This window comes from Marmota marmota, unplaced genomic scaffold (genome assembly GCF_001458135.2).
Source record: "Marmota marmota marmota unplaced genomic scaffold, marMar, whole genome shotgun sequence".
NCBI classification, from domain to species: domain Eukaryota; kingdom Metazoa; phylum Chordata; class Mammalia; order Rodentia; family Sciuridae; genus Marmota; species Marmota marmota.
Genome location: NW_026000169.1, coordinates 9,220,769 through 9,241,875, shown reverse-complemented (window position 1 = coordinate 9,241,875; position 21,107 = coordinate 9,220,769). Strand labels below are relative to the sequence as shown.

General features: G+C 35.4%; 1 protein-coding gene across 11 annotated transcripts in view; it reads left to right on the top strand.

Annotated features, from left to right (window-relative positions):
• Nucleotides 1-5,279: 5,279 nt before the first annotated feature.
• Abcc9 (ATP binding cassette subfamily C member 9) overlaps nt 5,280-21,107 on the top strand; it is a 128,336-nt gene continuing 112,508 nt past the window's right edge. For 3 of the 11 annotated variants that reach the window (XM_048787292.1, XM_048787293.1, XM_048787286.1), the window contains exons 1-6: nt 5,293-5,867; nt 6,619-6,729; nt 9,030-9,089; nt 10,524-10,685; nt 13,195-13,336; nt 17,613-17,734. In XM_048787292.1, coding sequence (XP_048643249.1) covers nt 10,544-10,685; nt 13,195-13,336; nt 17,613-17,734 — 406 coding nt within the window. In that variant the 5' untranslated portion in view covers nt 5,293-5,867; nt 6,619-6,729; nt 9,030-9,089; nt 10,524-10,543. Of the gene's footprint in view, nt 5,868-5,989; nt 6,261-6,610; nt 6,730-7,212; nt 7,350-7,378; nt 7,939-9,029; nt 9,090-10,523; nt 10,686-13,194; nt 13,337-17,612; nt 17,735-21,107 lie in introns of those variants that run through there. The other 8 variants (XM_048787291.1, XM_048787295.1, XM_048787288.1 and 5 more) reach the window with 7 other exon arrangements.

The following is a 21,107-nucleotide window of genomic DNA, read 5'->3' as shown; positions in this document are numbered from 1 at the left end:
AATTTAGTCCTGGAATGTTGTATGTGTTTAGGAATGTATTTCTTTTAGGTTATCTAAGTTGTTAGCATATAATTATTTGTAGTTGTTTCATGATCCTGAATATTTGTTTGGTATCAATTATGGTGTCTCTTCTTTCATTTCTAATTGTATTAGGGTCATTGCTTTTTCTTAATCTAGCTAAAGATTTGTTATTTTGTTATCTTTTCAAAAAAAAAATCAGCTCTTAGTTTTTGTTGTTCTTTTCTATTGTTTTTCTAGACTGGTTTTAATTTATTTCTGCTCTGATCACTATTATTTTCTTCCTTCTGTTAAATTTTGGCTTAGTTTATTCTTCCTTTTACTAATTCCCTGAGGTATAATATTAGACTGTTTATTTTAAATGTTTTTTTCTTAATGAAGATGTTCATCACTACAAGTTTTCTTGTCAGTGCTGCTTTTGTTGCAACCCATAAGTTTTGGTATGTTGTATTCCTATTTTCCGTTGTCTCACAATGTGTTTGGTTTCCCATTTGATTCCTTATTTGATTTGTTGACTGTTCAGGAATGAGTTGTTTCATTTTGACACTGTTTGAATTTTCCATGCACCCTCCTGTTGTTGATTCCCTCTTGCTATTTGTACCATTATGATCAGAAAAGATACTTGATGTGATTTTGATCTTCTTAAACTTATTATTAAAACTTGTTCTTGACTTAATATAATCTCCCCTGGAGAATGTAACATGTGCTTGAGAATACCTTGCATTTCTCCTGCTGTTGGGTGGAATATTCTGGATATGTCTGTTAGATCCATTTCACTTAATATAGTTCAATTCCAGTGTTCTCTTACTGATTTTCTGTCTGGACGATCTATCTATCCTTGAAAGTGAAACATAGAAATCTTCTACTATTATTATATTACTGTTTATTCTGTCTTCAGATCTATTATTATTTGATCAATATATGATCAAATAATAATAGATCAAATAATAATTTACATATATTTACAATTGTTATATTTCTTCAAGAATTTACCACTTTAACAAAATGGCTTTATTTGTCTCTTATTCCATTGTTTTTTAAGGGAAAGTGTATTTTGTCTACCTCTGCCCTGTTTTGATTATGATTTGCATGAAATCTCTTTTTCAGCTTATATGTATACTTGAAGCAAAGTGATTCGTTAATAGGGAATAAACAATTAGGTCTTTTTTTTTAAGTCCAGTTAGTTACTCTATTTTATACTTGGAGAAATTAATTTATTTCCAATTAAAGCAACTAGTGATTGATGGGGACTTACCATTGCTGTCTTGTTTTCTAAATCTTGTGTGAGCCTTTTATTCAAATCTTTCTCTCTTGCTTTCTTTAAAATTTAGTGATTTTCCATATGCTATGTTTTAGTCATTTTCTCTTTCTTTTTATTGTATATGTACCATAGGTTTTTGATGCATCCTTACAAAAGGATTTAGAAAAAGTATTTCATAATTATAACAGTCTATTTTAAGTGATAACAACTTAACTTCAACCACATACCCAAACTATGCTTTTACTCTCTTCCTATCACACACAACTTATGTTTTAATATCACAATTTATACCTTTGATACTGTGTATCAGTTAAGAAATTATTGTGGGGGCTGGGGATGTTGCTCAAGTGGTAGCGTGCTCACCTAGCATGCGTGAGGCACTGGGTTTGATTCTCAGCACCATATAAAATTAAATAAAGATATTGTGTCCACCTAAATAAAAAAATAAATATTTTTTAAAAGAAATTATTGTGCCAGGTATGGAGGCATGCACCTATAATCCCAGAGACTTGGGAACCTGAGGCAGGATGATCATAAGTATGTGGCCAGCCTCAGCAACTTAGTGAGGCCCTAAGCAACTTAGTGAGACCCTGTCTTAAAATAAAAAATTTTAAAAAAGGGCTGGGTATGTGGCTCAGGGTTTAAGTGCCCCTGGGTTTAACACCTGTTATTATTAAAAAAGTTATTGTACCTATATTTATGTTTCATACTTTTGTCTTTTAATTTTAGATTAAAGTTAAATGATTTACTCGGTACCATTACAGTATTTGAGAATTCTTAATTTGACTATATACTTTCCTTTGTCAGTAAGTTTTATATTGTCATGTTAATAATTAGTCTGCTTTCTTTTCAGATTAAAAATTCCCTTTAATATTTCTTACAAGGAAAGTCTAATGGTGATTAACTCCTTTAGCATTTCTCTGGGAAATTCTTTATATCTCCATAATTTTTGAAGGACAGATTTTCTGGTTAAATATTCTTGGTTGGAAGTTTTATTATTATTATTATTTTAAAATATTCTTTTTTTTTCTTTTTTAAGTGCTCCATTCTTCTCTGTTCCTAACCATCTTCAGCTATCACTTAATTGATATCCTCAATGACCCTTTCAATGCAGTTTTTCTCCATTTTTTTCTTCTCTATGTTGTTGGTGTAGGTTATTAACTGAACTTTTAAGCCCTTTCTATTTTAAATCATAGGTAGCTGACTAAATGTTGTTTTTTTGGGGAAGGATGAAGGCTGGCATCTCCTACTTTTGCCTTCAAGCTGATTTAACTCCTAATCAGCCTATTTTAAAATGAGCTGATAAATAATTCTATTGTCATTTGCAAATTTCCTTTTACCATGTAACATAATGTCAGGAGGGGGATAATTATACAGAAACAAAGATCATGGAAGCCATTTTAATATTATACCTACCATAAGAAGATATACGAATGACCAGTAAACCTATGAAAACACATGCTGAAATCGATTAGTTATAACACATATCCAAATTAAAGCCATAATCAAGAACCAGGCTATACTTAGATCCAATAGAATAATTAAATCACAAAAATAAAACAATGAAACCAAAGATCTTAAACACTGGTAAACTATGGCATAACGGGAACTGTCACATTCCTAGAGAAAATACAAAATGTTCCAATTGCTTTGGACATCATTTTGGAATTTCTGCAATGTTAAATGTGCAAATACCATATAACCCAGAAAATCCACTGCTTGACATTTATTCAAGAGAAAAGAAAATCTATATGTATAAGGCTGCTCATTGAAGTTTTATTGTTTCCCAAAGTAGAAATAACCCAAATGGATTTGGACACTTGAATGGATAAATATTATGGTATATTTAGTGCACTGAAATACTTCTCAATAATAAAAGACTAGTGATACATGCAACAACATGAATTGATCTAAAAAATATTATGCTTACATAAAAAAGCAAGACACAGAAGATTATGTATGACTACATTTATGTGACATTTGTGAACTGATCTCTAGTAATAAACCTCAGATTAATAATTATCCTAGTGGGAAATGGTTAGATTGACTAGTGAGTGACACGTGGGTTTCCTGGGGAGACAGAAATATTCTCTATCTTTAGAGATCATGGTTATGTCAACACATTTTGAATTTTACACATATTATGAATGTTTTTTATTTTATAAAAATTTTGCTTAACAAAGTTGATTTAAAATAATATATATTTCCAACAGAAGTGTTCTTTAATTTAGTAGTGTTCTTTAATTTAGTAGAGAAATACAAATAAGCCATGAGTATTTAAAAGGACACATCACAATGCCTTTTATTTTTATGTGGTGCTGAGGATCCAATCCCGTCCTGCCTGTGCTAGGCGAGCGCTCTACCGCTGAGCCACAATCCCAGCCCAGCCCGTTTATTTTTTTCTTTTCAGACAGGGTCTAGCTAAGTTGCTGTGGTTAGCTTTGAACCACAAGGTTCCTCCTGCCTCAGCCTCTGGAGCTGTTATGATTACAGGCCTGTGCCGCCACATCTGGGAAATTATAAGTTTTTTTTTTTTTGTTGTTGTTTTATTAAAGTGAAAATACCCAATACTGGTTGGGTGTAAAATGTACCGTTATCCACACAGTTGGGAGGATTTAATACAAACTCTTTAGAATAGTTATTTAAGGCTATATCCATAGCCTTAAAAATATTTACCACTTTTTATGTTATAATTACTCTTCGGAGTATTCTAAAGAAATTACCTGCTAGAATGAAAGTTACACAAAATGTTTCATCATAAGCTCACACATGCTAGTGAAATTGGGAATTATATGTCTAACAAAAGAAAATGCTTTTTAAACTGTGGGATAACAACATAATGGAATATTATGCAACTATTTTAATTATTTCTATGAAGATTTTAAAGTATCATTGGAAGAAAATTATTTTAAAAGATGCTGTGAGGAGACAAATTATGTTGTGAAGCCAATAATACAAATATGCATAGAAAGAACCAGAATAGGGGCTGGGGCTGTAGCTCAGTGGTGGAGTGCTTTACTAGGGTATGTGAGGCACTGGGATCTATCCTCAACACCACATAAAAATAAACAAATAAAATAAAGGCATTCTGTCCTTCTACAACTACAAAAAATAAGAAATATTTTAAAAAGAACCAGAATAATGACAACGTATGCATTAATGTTTGCCCAAGTGGCAGCAACTGTCTGCGCTGAGCAGATGTGATCTCATATACACTCACATCAAAACTATAAGACACATGAACCATTACTTGTCTCATTGTACACAAGAGGAAACTGATAAACATAATTGTCCAAAGTCATTATGCAGTATTTGAATCAAACAGGGCTGGATTCCTCGTCCATGTGCTTAATCAATATACTATAAGGCCTGTGTTTGCTAAAATAAAACAAAATATTTTCAGTAGTTTTAAGGATTGTGAGAAGCTCATTGCTATCTCATTCTTTCCCACTTCTTCCAAAGTTTCTACAATAAGCATGCTTTCTTATTATTATAAATGACCTTAATAATAGTAATTTTTAAAAATCCTCAAATTCATTTTATGTAGTCACACTCCTTGTTTTGGGATTATCTGCAACTCCTTTTTCCAGTTCTCTCCTCACACGCCCTGAAGAGGTTCTGATTCCTCTTCTGACTTGTGCGTGGGCTCTCCCGGTATTCCACCTACAATACCCTGATCCCCACTCTAGAGCCACACTCTTTTCTCCCTGCTCCTGCTTCGCGGCAAACAGCTCCAAGGTGCTGTTTCCTGGCCTTCAAAGGCCGCAGGACCAGTCTTCCGGACCCTCCTGGGTGCTGCCTCTAAGTGGCTTGCAGGCCCCTAGCGGCGGGCAAGTTCTGGCCACCGGCGCTGGCCAAGGCAGGCACTCACTCGGGAACGCAGCGACTTCCCGGGAGAGAGGCGCCGGCAGGGAAATCCCCTGGGACTTGCAGGACTGACTGCCCACAAGGTCCGCGAGGCCAGGGGCCAGCCACTAGGGTATAGGGTTCAGGTCCCGGGACCCATGCCCCTTGGGGATCGCGCGCGGAACTTGGGAGTCACCAGCCCGCCTGGTTGACCATCCTTTATTAGATTAGGGCAGTTGCTGAAAACGATGATGATTTCAAGTTGACTCAGAACTGGCCCTTGAGAAAATGGAGTGTTAATTTAAAAGTTGTCGGGGTCAAAATTCTCAGCTTGCCATCCTGAAGGAAGTAATGGTGGAGTGACCATATTTTAAACGGGTGATCTGGAGAGTTAATTACGTCTCTGGTTGGGAGCAAGAGACCGGGGAGCTGTTCGGGTGGTTCGTGGGAACCACAGTCTCGCTTCCGGGGAGCTTGGGCAAGGGTCGCGGGTCTGCAGCGCGGTGACCACTCGAGAGGAAGGACCAGGTTTTCCAGGTCACTGGGGGAAACGTTCGACTAGAGCCTGCGTCGCGGATGGGAGACGTTCGCACGCACTTACACAGCCCAGCAGCGGGTTTTTATGCCTAAAATGAGCCATTCGTTTCCCAGGTCCGCTTGGGGACAAATCGGTCAAACCCCCCAATCCGCTTCCTTATGTGGCCAATAAAAGGGTGCTTACAGAGTTCGCGGGGGAAACACAGGCGAGTACCTCCGTGTTTTGACTTTTGAAAACCTGACTCCGGGGAATCATCGCATCATTAATTGCAAGTTTCAGTGTTCGATCAAGTCGCGGGGGGTACGCAGATTACTTGGTTTTGTAAACTCTTTACCGCGCTCACCCCAAGTCTCCTGATCCAGCGCGGAAAGTTGGGCCGAGCTGGGGTGGGGAGGGTCCCCAGTCCCAGGCGACGCGCGCGGGGCTTCTGCCCAGTTTCCTGCCTCGCAGCCGAAGTGTCCGCCCCGGCCCGAAGTAGTTTGTGCAATTTAGAAACTCGATAGGAGGCAGCAGCTGATCTCCCACCACCCTAAAAATAATCTGCTCCGGCGCACTGCGTGCTTCGGCTAGGGGAGGAAAGCTCTGTCATCCGAATGAGTGAGTCCATGTCTTTTACATAACTCTCATTAAAAATTTTTTTAAGAGTAACTGTAAGCTGTTGATTTTTATCTATTATTTCGGCAATTTAAAGGCGCCTTTGCCCTTTGCAGCGCTTTGCCTTCACATTCGCTATTTCTAGGATTAAGGGACAGGGCCCCGTCGTGAGGAGGAGAGGGGGTGGGGATCAGGTTTCCAGTTTTTCTTACAAAACTGCCGGCTCCTACTTAAACCAACTGGAAACAGGAAAAGGTATATTAGTTTTTTTTTTTTTTTTTTCTCTTAGACATCCCTTGTATTATTCATGAAGTAGCTGTCTCTGCTTAATTTTTGTGACTGTTTGCTTTTAGGAGTTCTGGGAGTTCTGTGTCCTGGTTTGAAATTTACATCTTAAGACAGTGTAGGAAGTTCCTGTTTGGAAGGTAGCACAAGTGCATCCATAGGGGTTTGAAGCATCGTCAAGCCCAAGGTATTTATTTATTTATTTTTTGCTTTATTTGCTCAGTTTTCATTGCAATGTCTAAGAAATCTTATTTGCCAAGTGGTTCCAACATTTCCTTTGATGTGCGATAGAACTTCACAGTCCCTGAACAGTAAATGGGTGGATTTAAACCAAGCAGTAAATCAAAAGTTAGTCATCATTTGTGTTAGTAAATTTCTTTTTGGGGGGTCTATGATAGTTGCTAGCCAACAGGTAGCTAGATACATAGCTATCTAGAGGTCTAGTTTTTATTTTATGAGCCATTGACTGAATAACTTCAAAGAAGTTATTGTAGCATTTGTTTTTGCAAGTGATATTTACCCTGAAAATGTTCTAGATGATGATAAAGCCCTAAATTCTTTAAAATGACATGTTTCTCTCAGAGCATAACTTAAATAACTAAAGAATGAGTTGTTCTACATGTGAGAACAAGAGGTTGCATATTGAGTCTAGCTTTTTTTTTTTCTTCAGGTGTTTTAGGACTTGAAGTTGTCTGGAATTGCTTTTCTGTCATAACTGACACTTTCTGCTTGGTGGACAGGAAAGTGCTAGTTTCCATTTAACTGATAGTCTACTTTCAGAGGAGAGAGCTGACAAAAATAAATGAAGTACCTGATGCTTTAATATACTTTATAACTAAATCAGATAACTGTTCTTCTCTTATAGATGAACTATAGGTCAATTATTACATTCATCAACTCAATCCAAATTTTGTAAGTCCTAGGGGATGTGGGAATTCATATAAGATGCTTCAAGGAAAAAAGAATACTGGTGACACTTTTTAACCATGAAATCCTGTTAGATCATCAAGAAATATCTTCATAATTATGTTTTCTATTCTGTAGACCATCCCTATAATCAAAGTTTCACTTTTGATCTTTGTCTTTATTCAATCAAGTTCTCCAACCCTGTTTACTGTCATAAATACTTGAACGTCTTTCAGAGGTTTATGCTTGTGGAGAAAAAAAAAAATGCTCCTTTCCCCGTGACCCCTCTTTCCTTTCCTTCCTTCTTGATACTAGGGCCTCTGTTAGGGCTTAGTTGAACTTCCACAGCTCCAGAAGGGGTGGCGCTGAAAGATGTCAGGTGACAGAATTTAACCAGCAAGAGCAGTAGTTTATACGCATCCCAGAGCACTCCTAATTTCTTAATGTGGATTCTGGAAGAGAAACCTGAATGACAATAGGAAATTTAAAAGTTAGTAGCAATCTTGATTGAATAAAATGTCTTTGATGAACACAGTAATTATTAACGTATCGGCGGCAATAAGTTTACCACTTCCCTTTTTGTCCACGCTGGGTTGTAATGTGGGCTGGGCTGATTGTTTGTTAGAAGGTACCACAGGCCAGTGGGTTTTGGAGAAGGATGCTAAGGGAGAGAGAGAAAGAATAGAGGAGGCAGTGAATTATGATGGAAGGAAGCAATCATTCTAAATCTCTTTCAGTTAAGAGTGCTTTTAAAGTCATCCTTAATCATTTCTACCAACTAAAGGAAGCAGTCTTAAAAATTCCATTACTATCTGGGTGTTTAAATTTTTTTTTTTTTTCATCTTTACCAGAAATATATCAAACATACGCTAAGTGAAGTTAGCCAGTCCCAAAAAACTAAATGGCGAATGTTTTCTCTGATATAAGGAGGCTGATTCATAGTAGGGCAGGAAGGGGGAGCATGGGAGGAATAGAGGAACTCTAGATAGGGCAGAGGGGTGGGAGGGGAAAGGAGAGGGCATGGGATTATAAATGATGGTGGAATGTGATGATCATTATTATTCAAAGTACATTTATGAAGAAATGAATTTGTGTGAATATACTTTGTATACAGCCAGAGATATGAAAAAATGTGCTGTATATATGTAACAAGAATTGTAATGCATTCTGCTGTTATATATAAATTAAAAAATATTTCCATTTTAGTGTTATTTAAAAATCTCAAGTCCTTTAAAAATATTTTATCCCATTTAGAACTCTAATAATTTGTAATAATATACCAAGTATATAACCACATTTTGGGTTTTTTTTAAAAAAAAAAAAAAAAAACCTTTTTAAAGATGAGACAACATCTTAACTAGGGAGTACATCGAGGATTTTTGAGAAAAAAAAAAAGGGTTTATCAGAAATAATATGTGAAAGGGATTACATACAAGCCTTTTAAATTGTAAATATAGTCTTCCTCACTAGTTATTATATTCATGTAATGCTCTATAAAACCTTTTATTAAAATTGAATTTCTTCAATAATTAATCTACTTTTGCCAATATTTTCTTGGTAACATTCTTTCTTTTCTTCTAGGAAAAATTTTGTTTGTGCCCAAGATTAAGTCAATTGTCCATGAAAGGAAAGAGAGAAAAGGTACTATGTTAATCGAATTTTTTGCCAGACTTTAGTAATCTAACTCAGAATCCAGTCTGACATAATATGGAAAGGAAGCAAAGTCCATTGAGGTTAAAATCTTAAATTGCTACTTGTTTTAATAAGAATAGATAAGATCTTTTATACAAAAAGCAGATTGGAGACTGCATGATGCATTGGAAAGAACATGGTTTATAAATCAGACAAGTGGATGTGGATCCCGGATTCTCTGCTGGTTGACAAGTTACTGAAACCCAGCTTAAACTCAATATCTACTGCTGTGAAATGCAAATAACACCTCGATCCTAAAATTTTCCTGAGGCTATAAGATAATATATGCAAAGTTCCCAGAATTTAGTTAAGTTCTAAATAAATAGAAGGCATTATAGAAGAGGTTTTTGGAATGCTGAAACTCTTGCTGGAATTTCATAGTAATATATTTTGATGGAGCAGTCTCTGGTTCCTCTACCATCTGTTTCAGTACAGCTATGAGAGGCATCTATTTAAAATCTAAGTCTGAGCATGTCATTCCTCTGCTCACAAATCCCAAGTGGTTCCATGTTACTCAGAGGAGAAGTCTCAAGGATGACTTCCAAAAAGCTCTATGTGATCTCTTCCTCTCTTTCTTCTCTAACCTTATCTACTTCTACTTTCATGGAATACAGATTTCCAACTTAAAGCTATCTTCTGTTTCAAAACTGGAGTAGAGTGCATTTTATTTAAGAATATTTCTGACTGAGACTTGAGTAGTTTCATTGGTTTGTCACTTGAGTTGCATGTAATGTATCTTAAGTATTGGAAGTTAATATACTTCAGAGAGAGAATTATTACTATTTGCAGCCATGTTGGTCTTTGAGTATTACTATTTCTTAAAAGTAATAAAATATTTCAACAAATCATATCCAGCTAGAGTTGCTTAGTGATCATTTTGTTCTATGTATGAATATGGGAAACAATCTGATATTGCACCATTTTGACTTTTCTGTCACTGGTTTTGTTCTCTCTCTCTCTCTCTCTTTTTGTTATATCACCAATTTTTGTTCTTTGATGTTATTTAAGTCATTCAGACACTCCTTTGAGGTATGTTTCAAATTGAAATAAAATAGTTTTCTGAAAAATAGCTCTGGAGAAAAGGCTTTACAGAATGCATAGGCCATTATAAGAAACCCTTGTGGTAATAGTGGCCAAATTATACTGTTATATTGTGTGCAAATATGATATGTGGCAACAAATCCCATCATTAAGTACAACTATAATGCACCAATAAAAAATGTGGAGAAAACAAAAAGATGCTACTTGGCCATAGTTTTCTATTTTCTCAATTTCAAAAATAAGGGAAATTGATTTCATGCTAGAACTCCTTATTTGAGGCCATAATTTTATGACAGAAAGTTTAATAATAAAAGGACGTTTTCTTTCTTCTATCTGTTTCAGAATAAGTCATATGAGAAGAAATGAGTCTTTCATTTTGTGGTAACAACATTTCCTCATATAATATCTATGATGGTGTATTACAAAATCCCTGCTTTGTGGATGCCCTCAACCTGGTCCCTCATGTGTTCCTGTTGTTTATCACTTTTCCAATATTGTTTATTGGTAAGTAAGTAATCTAATGTCTGGTATTATTTTGCTTGATGTTTGTATCTCTTATTAATGGCTGAGATTTGGGATAATGTTGTATTAATTTCAACATGAAAACTGATGTGTAAGTCTGTGAGAAAGAAACAAGCAAGTATTTTGTATTTTCCAATGATATATTTTTGGCATATGATATTCCATAGGCTAAACCGCAGTCGCCTGCCAGCTCAGCAGCAGTAGATTTTAAAAAGAGGAAGATAGCTCTATGAGACATAAGGCATTGTTGAGTACTTGCTTTGTGCCAGGTGAAGGGACTAGGAACTGGGTTATACCGAGTGCATACCTCCTGGGAATAGTGGAGTGGAGCGGATGTTTCAAGAGAAATGATGGCATCATATTGCCAGCCCACTTACAGATGCAGGAATAAGTTAGCTTGGGCATCAACCTGCCAGGAAGATGGGTGCTTCTTAGGGCTAGTGGGAAAGATTGCACAGAGTGACCTGCTTGGGGACTTGTAAGAAATAAACCATGCAAGTTAAAATAGGAGTGATGAGTCATGTTTTAGGTAGAAAGAGTAGATGTGGAAACTATTTAGAAAGGAGTTAGTAATATAGTCCCCTATTATTTTACAGTTTACATATATAAATATGCCAATAAATTAGGGAGATTATGTATAATTTATGTAAAACAACCAATAGATTCTTAAATGCTTTTGAAGTTGTGAAATATTTTGATACATAAAATGATTAATATAATAAACATCCATCAAACCTACCACCACTCACTTAAAGGAATACAACAGTAAGAATAAAAGGGACTCCTCTTGTTTACCATTTTCTGATACTTCCCACGCCTTATGTCCTTATCCCTTCTCAAGGTAACCACTATTTTTAATTATTTGGTGTTTAATGTTCCCATGCATGATTTTGCCTACAAAGATAAGTTAAAAATTTACTGGGCAGATTTTCTTAGGAAAACTGACATATTTTAATAATCTGCTTTAAGAAGAGGTTTAAAAATAATTTGTGTGATTTTATTTATTCATTTAGCAAATATTGAGGGGAATACCATGTGCTTCACATTCTAACAGAGATCAAAGTATTTCTGTCATATGGTATATACAGAGGCCAGCATAACTCTTGGTACATTGTTATTTATGTTAAACAAATGTATAGACACTAAATATATTGAGACCAGAGAAGCCATATGTGGAAATACTAGTCATGATTTATATAGCATTATTTGTAAGGCATTAAGAATGCTCCTTAACCAAAAGTAGAAAATGAATATTTTCACTGCAAGTTTACAATTAAACATTCATTTCTAACATTCAATAAACCTCTTGAGAGCCAGGACTGTGACATTCCTTTTTTTTTTTTTTTCCCTATCCCTAACTTCCAGCACATACCCTGGCAATAAGGAAGAAATTGGAGTGGACACTGGCAAAAGGAATTGGAGAAAGATGCAGACTGCTTATTTATGACTGGTTACTTGAGTTAGTGAGGGATCATATATTAGTCTTGAAGAAATATCAGAAAGTTGGGTTGTTGTAAAAAAGACACACAACTGGCCTGCAAACGTTTATAGCATAAATTCTAGTAGAATACATTAAATGTAACTAACATTCCAATGATGAAGTACATTTGGAAACAAGTAAGATGTGAATCGATTTTCCTTTCAAAGGATGCTTTAGGGATCCCTTTTTATCTATACAGAAATTCTTTCCTGCAATATTTCAAGCACAGATCTCCATTCATTCTTGAAGTATGTAGGACTTTTCTACAGTCAAAAAATGAGGAAAAGAGAGACAAAAGAAACAAAAGTGGGGTTCTTTCCTAGTGTCATACATGAGGTGATGTTACTTTGCCTATAGTTTTGTAAGGAAGTTCACAAAATTTTACTGAAATTTCATCTTGAATTTTTTTAATCCAATAATGAACTGAAAGTGAACCCATAATGTGTTTGATTCTACTTTTGTTCATATAAATGAATAAAACTTTAGCTTTCTTTGAGAAAAGTCTAAGTGTGTTGAATAGTGGTGGTCCCACTCATAAGTAATCATTTTTCTCATATGTTTCAGAGTTGACTCAACTAACAAGTCCTATATTTTATCATGAATTGTGTCTTTTTTCATTTGATCCTCCCCAGATTCCATGTTTTAAAAGAATATAGACAACAAATTTCTTTTGTTGTTTACTATAATTATTGATTTGTTTGCTCTTGAGTGAATGAGGAAGCTGTGAGAGCTTCTGATGAGTGTAAGAAGGAGCCACGTTCCTCAGAGTTAGTGTAATTCCTGAACAATGCAGTAAAAGCTAATGTGTCCATCTAGGCAGAGTTGTAAAAATTAGTTGAAGTTGTTATTTTGCTTAACATAATGAAAAGAGAAGAGAATTTCCACTGGTGTCCTAGGGAGCACTAAGATTTCAGAGACTTTCCCCAAGCTTACAATAATGTAAATAATCTCCATGATTATAATTGATCCTTTTGTTTATCTCTTCTTTCCTTTCTTCTCTTTATTTTTCAGGATGGGGGAGCCAAAGCTCAAAAGTGCAAATTCATCACAACACATGGCTTCATTTTCCTGGGCATAACCTGAGATGGATTCTTACTTTTGCTCTCCTGTTTGTGCATGTTTGTGAAATAGCAGAAGGCATCGTTTCAGATTCGTAAGTGTCTCAACGCACACAACACCAGTACAGAATACCAGTGGGTACACTACAACACGGATAGAAGTGAAGAGCATACCAAGCCAGACTTAACTTTAGGGGCATAACTCATTAGGAAAAAGAGCTGTCTCCATCTTCTATGATGGTGATGTGTTTCATCTCTACTTACGTGTCAGGCTTTCTCTGATAACACACGTTTAGATCTCTGTGACTTGTGCTCATTCATGTGTTTATATTTCTTTGCTCCCTGATCCTGGTAGCCCTTGCAGAAAGTTCTGAACTTTTAAATTTTTGATATTTACTTTATCTTTTAAAATAGGTATCAATAGAAAGATTGCCTATTAATGATGTCTATCTATATATAGCTCTAATAGCTGTATACTTATATATTAACATATTGATCAGTTCTCAGGTGTTTCAGTTCCTTCTGTAAAGAAGCAAAAGTAGATGAGGCAGGCATTAAGGCATTGTGAGAACCAATGACAATAGAGCCACAAATTGAGGCTAAGCGTGAAATTATTTTAAAATCAGGATTTGTCAAAAGACCCACTTAAAAAATATTTTTAGTTGTATATGAACACAATATCTTCAATTTATTTTATTTATTTTTTTGTATGTGATGCTCAGAATCAAACCCAGTGCCTCACATATGCTAGACAAGCACTGTACCACTGAGCTCAACCCTAGCCCAGAAAAAGATCCATTTTTAAAAGGAATTTTGTCCTTCTTATAAAAAGTTTTTATTAGGCAATTGGAATAGAGTAAATTGTATTTGTAAACTTGAACAAAATCTGGGTAAATATTTTTCTGAGAATAAAAGAAAATAAACTCCAATAATAGGAAAATTCTGGTTATGAAATTGTGCTTAATGGTATAACCTAAAGAATTGACATGAGAAGACCTTTAAAGGTTTTGAAAAGAAAGCCTCAAAAATCATTTTCCTCTTATCTAATAGAACTTCCCCTGACATCTGTTTATGTTTCTCTGCTGCAGTTAACAAGAAATGAAACTTCTAAGCTTTGGTTGTGGAGCTAACTATTTTTTAATGCTTTATGATGGTTCTTTGCAGATATGTGCATGTTTTAATTTCTGATAAAAAGAAAAATCAGAAATTCTAATTTATGGCCTCCTTCAAAGCACTTAGAAGTTTAATTGGCTATAATCTTATGATAGCTATTCAAAACCCCTTTGTGTATTTGTATTGACAGAGCCAATTCTAATCTTCACTTTTTTTTTTTACTTCCTGAATATATAGTTTGACCCTACATGTTTTTATGTATATTATGAAATGAAAGAAAGATGAACCAAGTATATTCTAAAACATTGACATCTTTTTGGTTCATCTTTCTTCCCAGCCACATAGGTGACGTGCAGCTTTAGTCGGAGACAGAAAGCTCGAGCCGAGTTGTTATTAGAATGATGTGCACTGGTGGCAGAAATGTGTTTTGTAGTGGTAGTGATACCAGAGACCCAGCCTAATAACAAATGGGCAAAAATACAACCTGGGTCTTGTGCTATCCTACTTCTTAGCTATAGATTCCTTCTACAATTCTTTGGGGCCAGGCTTCTTGAAGAGTTATCGTCCAGTGACTTCTTTTTTAATTTGTTCTAATTAATTATACATGACAGTAGACTGCATTTTGATACATCATCAATAAATGGAGTATAACTTCTCATTCTTCTGAGTATACATGATATAGAGTTACATCAATTGTGTGATCACCTATGCACATAGAATAATAATGTCCTATTCATTTTACTATCATTCCTCCCCCCATATTCCCTCCCCTCCTTTAACTCCCCTCTGTCTAATCCAGAGTATCTCTAGCCACCCCCCTTATTGTGAATTAGCATCCACATGTCAGAGAAAACATTCAGCCTTTGGTTCTTTGGGATTTGCTTATTTTGCTTAGCATGATATTCTCCAGCCCCATCCACTTACCAAATGCCATAATTTCATTCTTCTTTAAGGCAGAATAATACTCCATTGTGCATATATACCACATTTTCTTTACCCATTCATTTATTGAAGGACACTTAGCTTGGTTCCACAGTTTGGCTATTGTGAATTGAGCTGCTATAAACATTGATGTGGATGCATCACTGTAGTATGCTGATTTTAAGTCCTTTAAACTCTTCCAGTGACTTCTAAATTAAAACATTTACTTTCCCTTTTCTCTTTCTCTATCATGACTGACACTGCCAGATCATTTCTTCCCTTTGTCTTCTTTAAACAAAATCTTCATGAAATATTCATTACTTAAAATATAACAAATGCTCATTATAATTTGTGAAACAAGTTATGCAAAGGCTTTCCTAATCAAATCTTTGATTTCTTTTTACTAATGCAATCTCTACATACATGTACCTATGAGACAATTTTCTTTGTATGCTTATTAGACACCTTCACAGTCTACACATCCCTACTGAAACTTGTTAGCTCCCTTTCTCCTATCTGCTTACCCTCTTAAGGTCCCTCTTCTGACACTTTGACCTCTTGGTCAAACAGTCATCCACCCGGACCCACTAGGATTTGTTTCTATCTCTTCATCTTCATCAGTCTCCAACACCAACACTCTAACAACTAACCTCTTCCAGATACATTGTTTTCTCCTTGTGCTGCTGACAAAGCTTGAATCAGGCCCTCACCATTGGTACCCTGGCCCCTACCCATTGTTCATACTGTTTTTCTTCCTTCTACTTCTTTGCTCCCATCACAGCCTACATATTGTTTATCAGCTCTGTCATCTGCATTAGTGCAGAATGACTGGTTTAAACCACAAATCTGGCCATGCCACTTACTTGTTAAAGTATTCTGTTTTCTGTAAGGAGAGATTCCTGCTCCTTATCATGGCATACAGATCCCTTCATGCTACACCCTATCTTAAACTCTGTTTAAAGAATATTAAACTACCTAGAATTTTGAACATGTTACACTTAGTTCATACTTCTTATGTATTTGCACATTCCGTTCCCTCTTTGGTGTTTTGTTTTGTTTTGGTTTTGGGTTTTTTTTTTTTTTTTTTTTTTTTTGGTACTGGGTATTAAACTCAGGGGCACTTAACCACTGAGCCATCCTCAGCCCAATTTTGTATTTTATTTAGAGAAAGGGTCTCACTTAATTGAGTAGCACCTCACCTTTGCTGAGGCTGACTTTGAACTTATGATCCTCCTGTCTCAGCCTCCTCATCTGCTGGGATTATAGGCATGTGCTACCCTGCCCAGCCTGTTCCCTCTTTTTAAAGTGGCTATCTATCATTTTTCCAATGGGGACATTTCTTTTTGTATTTTAGTCTTCCCTGTCAACCATACCTCTTCAGAAATGATTTCCTTTCCTTTTCCTGCACTCTTGAGCAGGTCACTCTCTTCTCTTGACCATTATGTGTACTAATGTATTGAAGTAATTTGAGAAAAGTTAAATATCTTACCATGTGACAACATTGATGCAGACAGAGTTGAGAGCTTTCTACCATGTACATCTGGGGTCCAGTCATCTCTCCCACACACCTGGAGCTTTTTATTGCCCTCAGAATGCAGTTGTACTAAATTGTTTGCAACATGCTCTATCACATCTGGATACTACCAGGAACAGTCTTCCTCCCTTCTTTCTCTGGGCAGCAATTCTTCATTCTTAGGGTCTCAGTTAAAAAGTCACTTCCTTCACAAAGCTTTTTCTGATCCAGACACCAATGTTGTATCCTTATGGTCTCTATCTGTGTTGCTACTAATGTCCCCCAAAGACTCTTTATAACTGGACTCTGTAGCTTACCTTATTGTCACTGCATTCCAGAACCAATACAGCATCTGGACCAACAAATGCACATAGGTTGAAAGAATTAATAAGAATAGAGAAATCCCTGAAGACCACAGAGTTTAGGGAAACGGTCAAAGGAATAAACATACTTTTCACATGCTTTAGAGTTCCCATTTAGTTGATTATTTTAATCATTGAATTATTTCAACAGTTCTACCCAGCTGAAATATATTTGGTATAGGTCCCTATGTATTGCAGTGGTCATATATTTGTTTTGTTGCAAGCATTTTCAGATATCATATAACTGTGTTTATCCATGCCTCTGTGGTAGAATAGGTCCTTTCAGCAGAATCATATCATACAAGATAGTCTCCCTTTCCATATTCTCTTAGCAATTATGATTGCATTCTATATTTTAAATAACTTATAGTTAAACGTGAGTTTTAATGAAAAAATTGTAAACAAAATGAGAAACTCCAGAGCTGTCATCCTCAGACACTGACCCTGTGACTGTCTCCACAGACGACGAGAGTCCAGGCATCTCCACCTCTTCATGCCGGCAGTAATGGGATTCGTCGCCACTACGACATCAATAGTGTATTATCATAATATTGAAACATCAAATTTCCCTAAACTACTTTTAGGTAAGTATGACCAAGGATATTTTGTTGTTGTTGTTGGGTTCCCCTACCCCAAAAAGATCTATTCATTTTTCCTTTCCCACACAGTATACTGGGTGGAGAGTGGGAAGCATGAAAAAAACACTATAATTAATCCCCGTGTCTCCAGGACATTGAGTCTCCAATAATTGGCCTTTGGGGTGTGTCAGCATGTGGCAGAAAAAAAAAAGTGGATACATATTTTGGATCTGGGGCTCCCAGGAGTTGTACTCTAAGAATCAGAGAACTTACAAAGAGCTGCTACCCTGTGAACAAGTCGTCTCATCTAGTTCCACATGTTTCTGCTTGTGGCTTGGAGTTCTGTGGCATCTTTCAAAGGTTCCAGCCTTGCCCTGATGCTGTGGGAATGCCACATTTCTTGATGGATGCAAGTGCACCAGGAGTCTTTCTGCAGCAGAGCATGCTGAAGAGTAGGCTGTCCTGAGAAGCAGCTGCCTCCAAAGCCCAGCTTCTTTCATTTGCATTGGGTCTTGGATTGTCCAGTTAACCTCTCTCACCTTCTTGTCCTGTAGAAATCAGAGTCTGTCCAAAATGTTCCTAAGTTCATTTTTGACTTAGGCTAAAGTAATATAACACATTCTTTTTCTTTTATTTATTTATTTTCACAGTAAAATGCATTTTGACATATAGTACACAAGTGGAGCGCAACTTCTCATTCCTCTGGCTGTACATGGTTCAGAGTTATTCCACTAGTGTAATCATATATGTATTTAGGGTAATAAAGTCAATCTCTTTCTAATGAGCTGTATCCAATACTCTTTGCCTCATCTTTGTATTCCATGATATATATTTTCATGAAGAGAGACTAGATGAAAATATAGACCATGGATCATGGATGAGCTGCAGAGGCCCATGAGCCTCCTAAAGTGGTAGGGAGAATTGTGTGTTGGTATGAGTGAAGGCTTACAATTGCTTAAGGTCCACAGATCTCATTCAATTGTTATAATTTTTATATGATGAAAATTATGTCACTGCTGATATAAAAATTAGAAAAAGAAATGATTACAGTGTATTAGTAGAGTCTTATTTGTTTCTCCATAAGATATTAAAATTTAAAATTGGTGCATGGAAAATAATGATCATTTAATTCTATGTTGTGTCCTACTATATGATTGGACAAGAGTCATTTAATAATAAAGGTAGTCAGGGTTAAATGTTAACTTACACGTATTGTCAAAATCTGAATTATCTTAACAAAAAACTCCCCAGTATAAAATGACATGCAGACATTATTGCAGAAATCTGAACATGCTAAAAAGCGAATTTTACAGCTGGCGATAGCCAAGGTTTGGTGATCTTGGTTTATCTGATGTAGCCATGTTGGTGGGTGCATACTAGCAACATATTATGATTTTAATTTGCCTTCCACTGATAACTAATGATGTTGAACATCTTATGATGACTTTACTGGTCATTTGTTATCTTTGTGAGATCTCTATTATCTTTGTGAATTGACTACTGACATATTTTGTGCCTTTTAAAAATTAGGTTTCATTTTATCATTGAGTTGTAGGAGAACTTTGTATATACAGATATTAATATGTCATTGCATGTGTGTTCTGAGAATATTTTCTTCCCAGTCTCTGGCGTTCAAATTAATTATTTAAAGGAGTCTTGATGAACAGATGTTTTAATTTTGATGTAGTATAATTTACCTTTTTTGATCTTATGTTCAGTTCCATTTCTTAAGAAATCTTAACTTTTCTCCTGCTTTCTTTTAGAAGTTTTATAGTTTCAAAATTTTTAGGACTATGAGCCACTTTAAATCCATTGTATATGAGGTATAAAGTAAGGTACCATGGTTCTTTTTGTTCCAAATGGATATTAAGATGTTTTAGTAGCATTTGTGAGATAGGCTTCCCATTTACCATCATCTTGTTTTGATAGCTCTATTGAAAATCAAATTAAAAAAAAGAAAATCAAATCAAATGACTGTTTAAATATAATCTATTTCTTGACTCTATTTTCTATTCCTTTGATATATTCATAGATTTTTTATACCACTGTCATTCTGTGTTGATCACTGTAGCTTTAGAAGTCTTGAAGCCATCCATGTATTGTAAGTTATAAATTTTTTTTCCTCTAAAGATTGCTTTGGATATTCTGACTCCTTTGCATTTCTTTATATAGCATAGAATCAAGTTGACAATTTGTAAAAAAAAAAAAAGTCCTGGTGGGGTACTGATGGGAATGGTATTGAATGCATAGAACAATTTGGGAGAGAATTGACATCTTGATGATATATCTAGTCTCACAATATGTTCTTCATTTATTAAGATCTTCTTTCATTTCCCTTAGCAATGCTTTGTAGTATTCAGTATAGAGGTCTTTCATATCTTGTTAAATTTATTATTAGTTTTTTCCTTGCTGCTATTGTAAATGGAATTATAGTTCAGATATTACTTTCCAATTACTTCTATCATTGTATTAAAATATAGTTGATTTTGTGACTCAGTCTTGTATCTTGCAATCTTGGAAATTCACTTATTACTTCTGGTTATTGCTTGTAGGCTTCTAAGGGTTTTCTATAGTAACAAAAATGCCATCTGCAAATAGAGACACTTATACTTACTTCTTTTTGGGGGTGTGGAGGGTGTTACTCAGGGGCACTCAACCATTGAGCTACATCCTGGGCCTTGTATTTTATTTAGACACAAGGTCTTACTGAGTTGCTTAATGCCTCACTGTTGCTGAGGCTGGCTTTGAATTTGTGGTCCTCCTGTCTCAGCCTCCCCAGCTGCTGGGATTACAGGCGTGTGCCACTGTGTCCAGCTATACTTACTTCTGTTCAAACTTTTTATGCTTTCTTTTTCTTTTTAAACTTTTTTTTTTTTGCCATATTACTTAATAGAACCTTCAGTAAAAAAGTCAGATGGGCATGGTAAGAGTAAAATTCTTGTCTAGCTCCTGATTTTAGGGGAAAAAATAGTTTTTAATAGTCGTGATGTTAATTATAAGCTTTTCATAGAAAAACTTCATCTGGTAAGGTTTCTATTTAGAGCTTTCTTTAACGGTTTAAAAAATTATCATAAGGAGGAGTTGAATTGTATTGAATTTTTTTCTCCATCCTTTGGGAAAATTGTACTGTTATTATGCTAAATTGTGCCTATATATTTTTCAAATGATAAATAATGCATTCCTGGGATTGATCACACATATTCATGATATATTATCGTATTTTTAGATTTTGCTAGATTTTATTTGTTAAGACTTTTTACATCTATGTGGTGAAGGATACTGATCTGTTATTTTCTTGTTAATATCTTTGTCAAGTTTTCATATGCTGGGTTATACTGGCTTCATAGATTGAATTGAAAAATATTTTATATATATATAT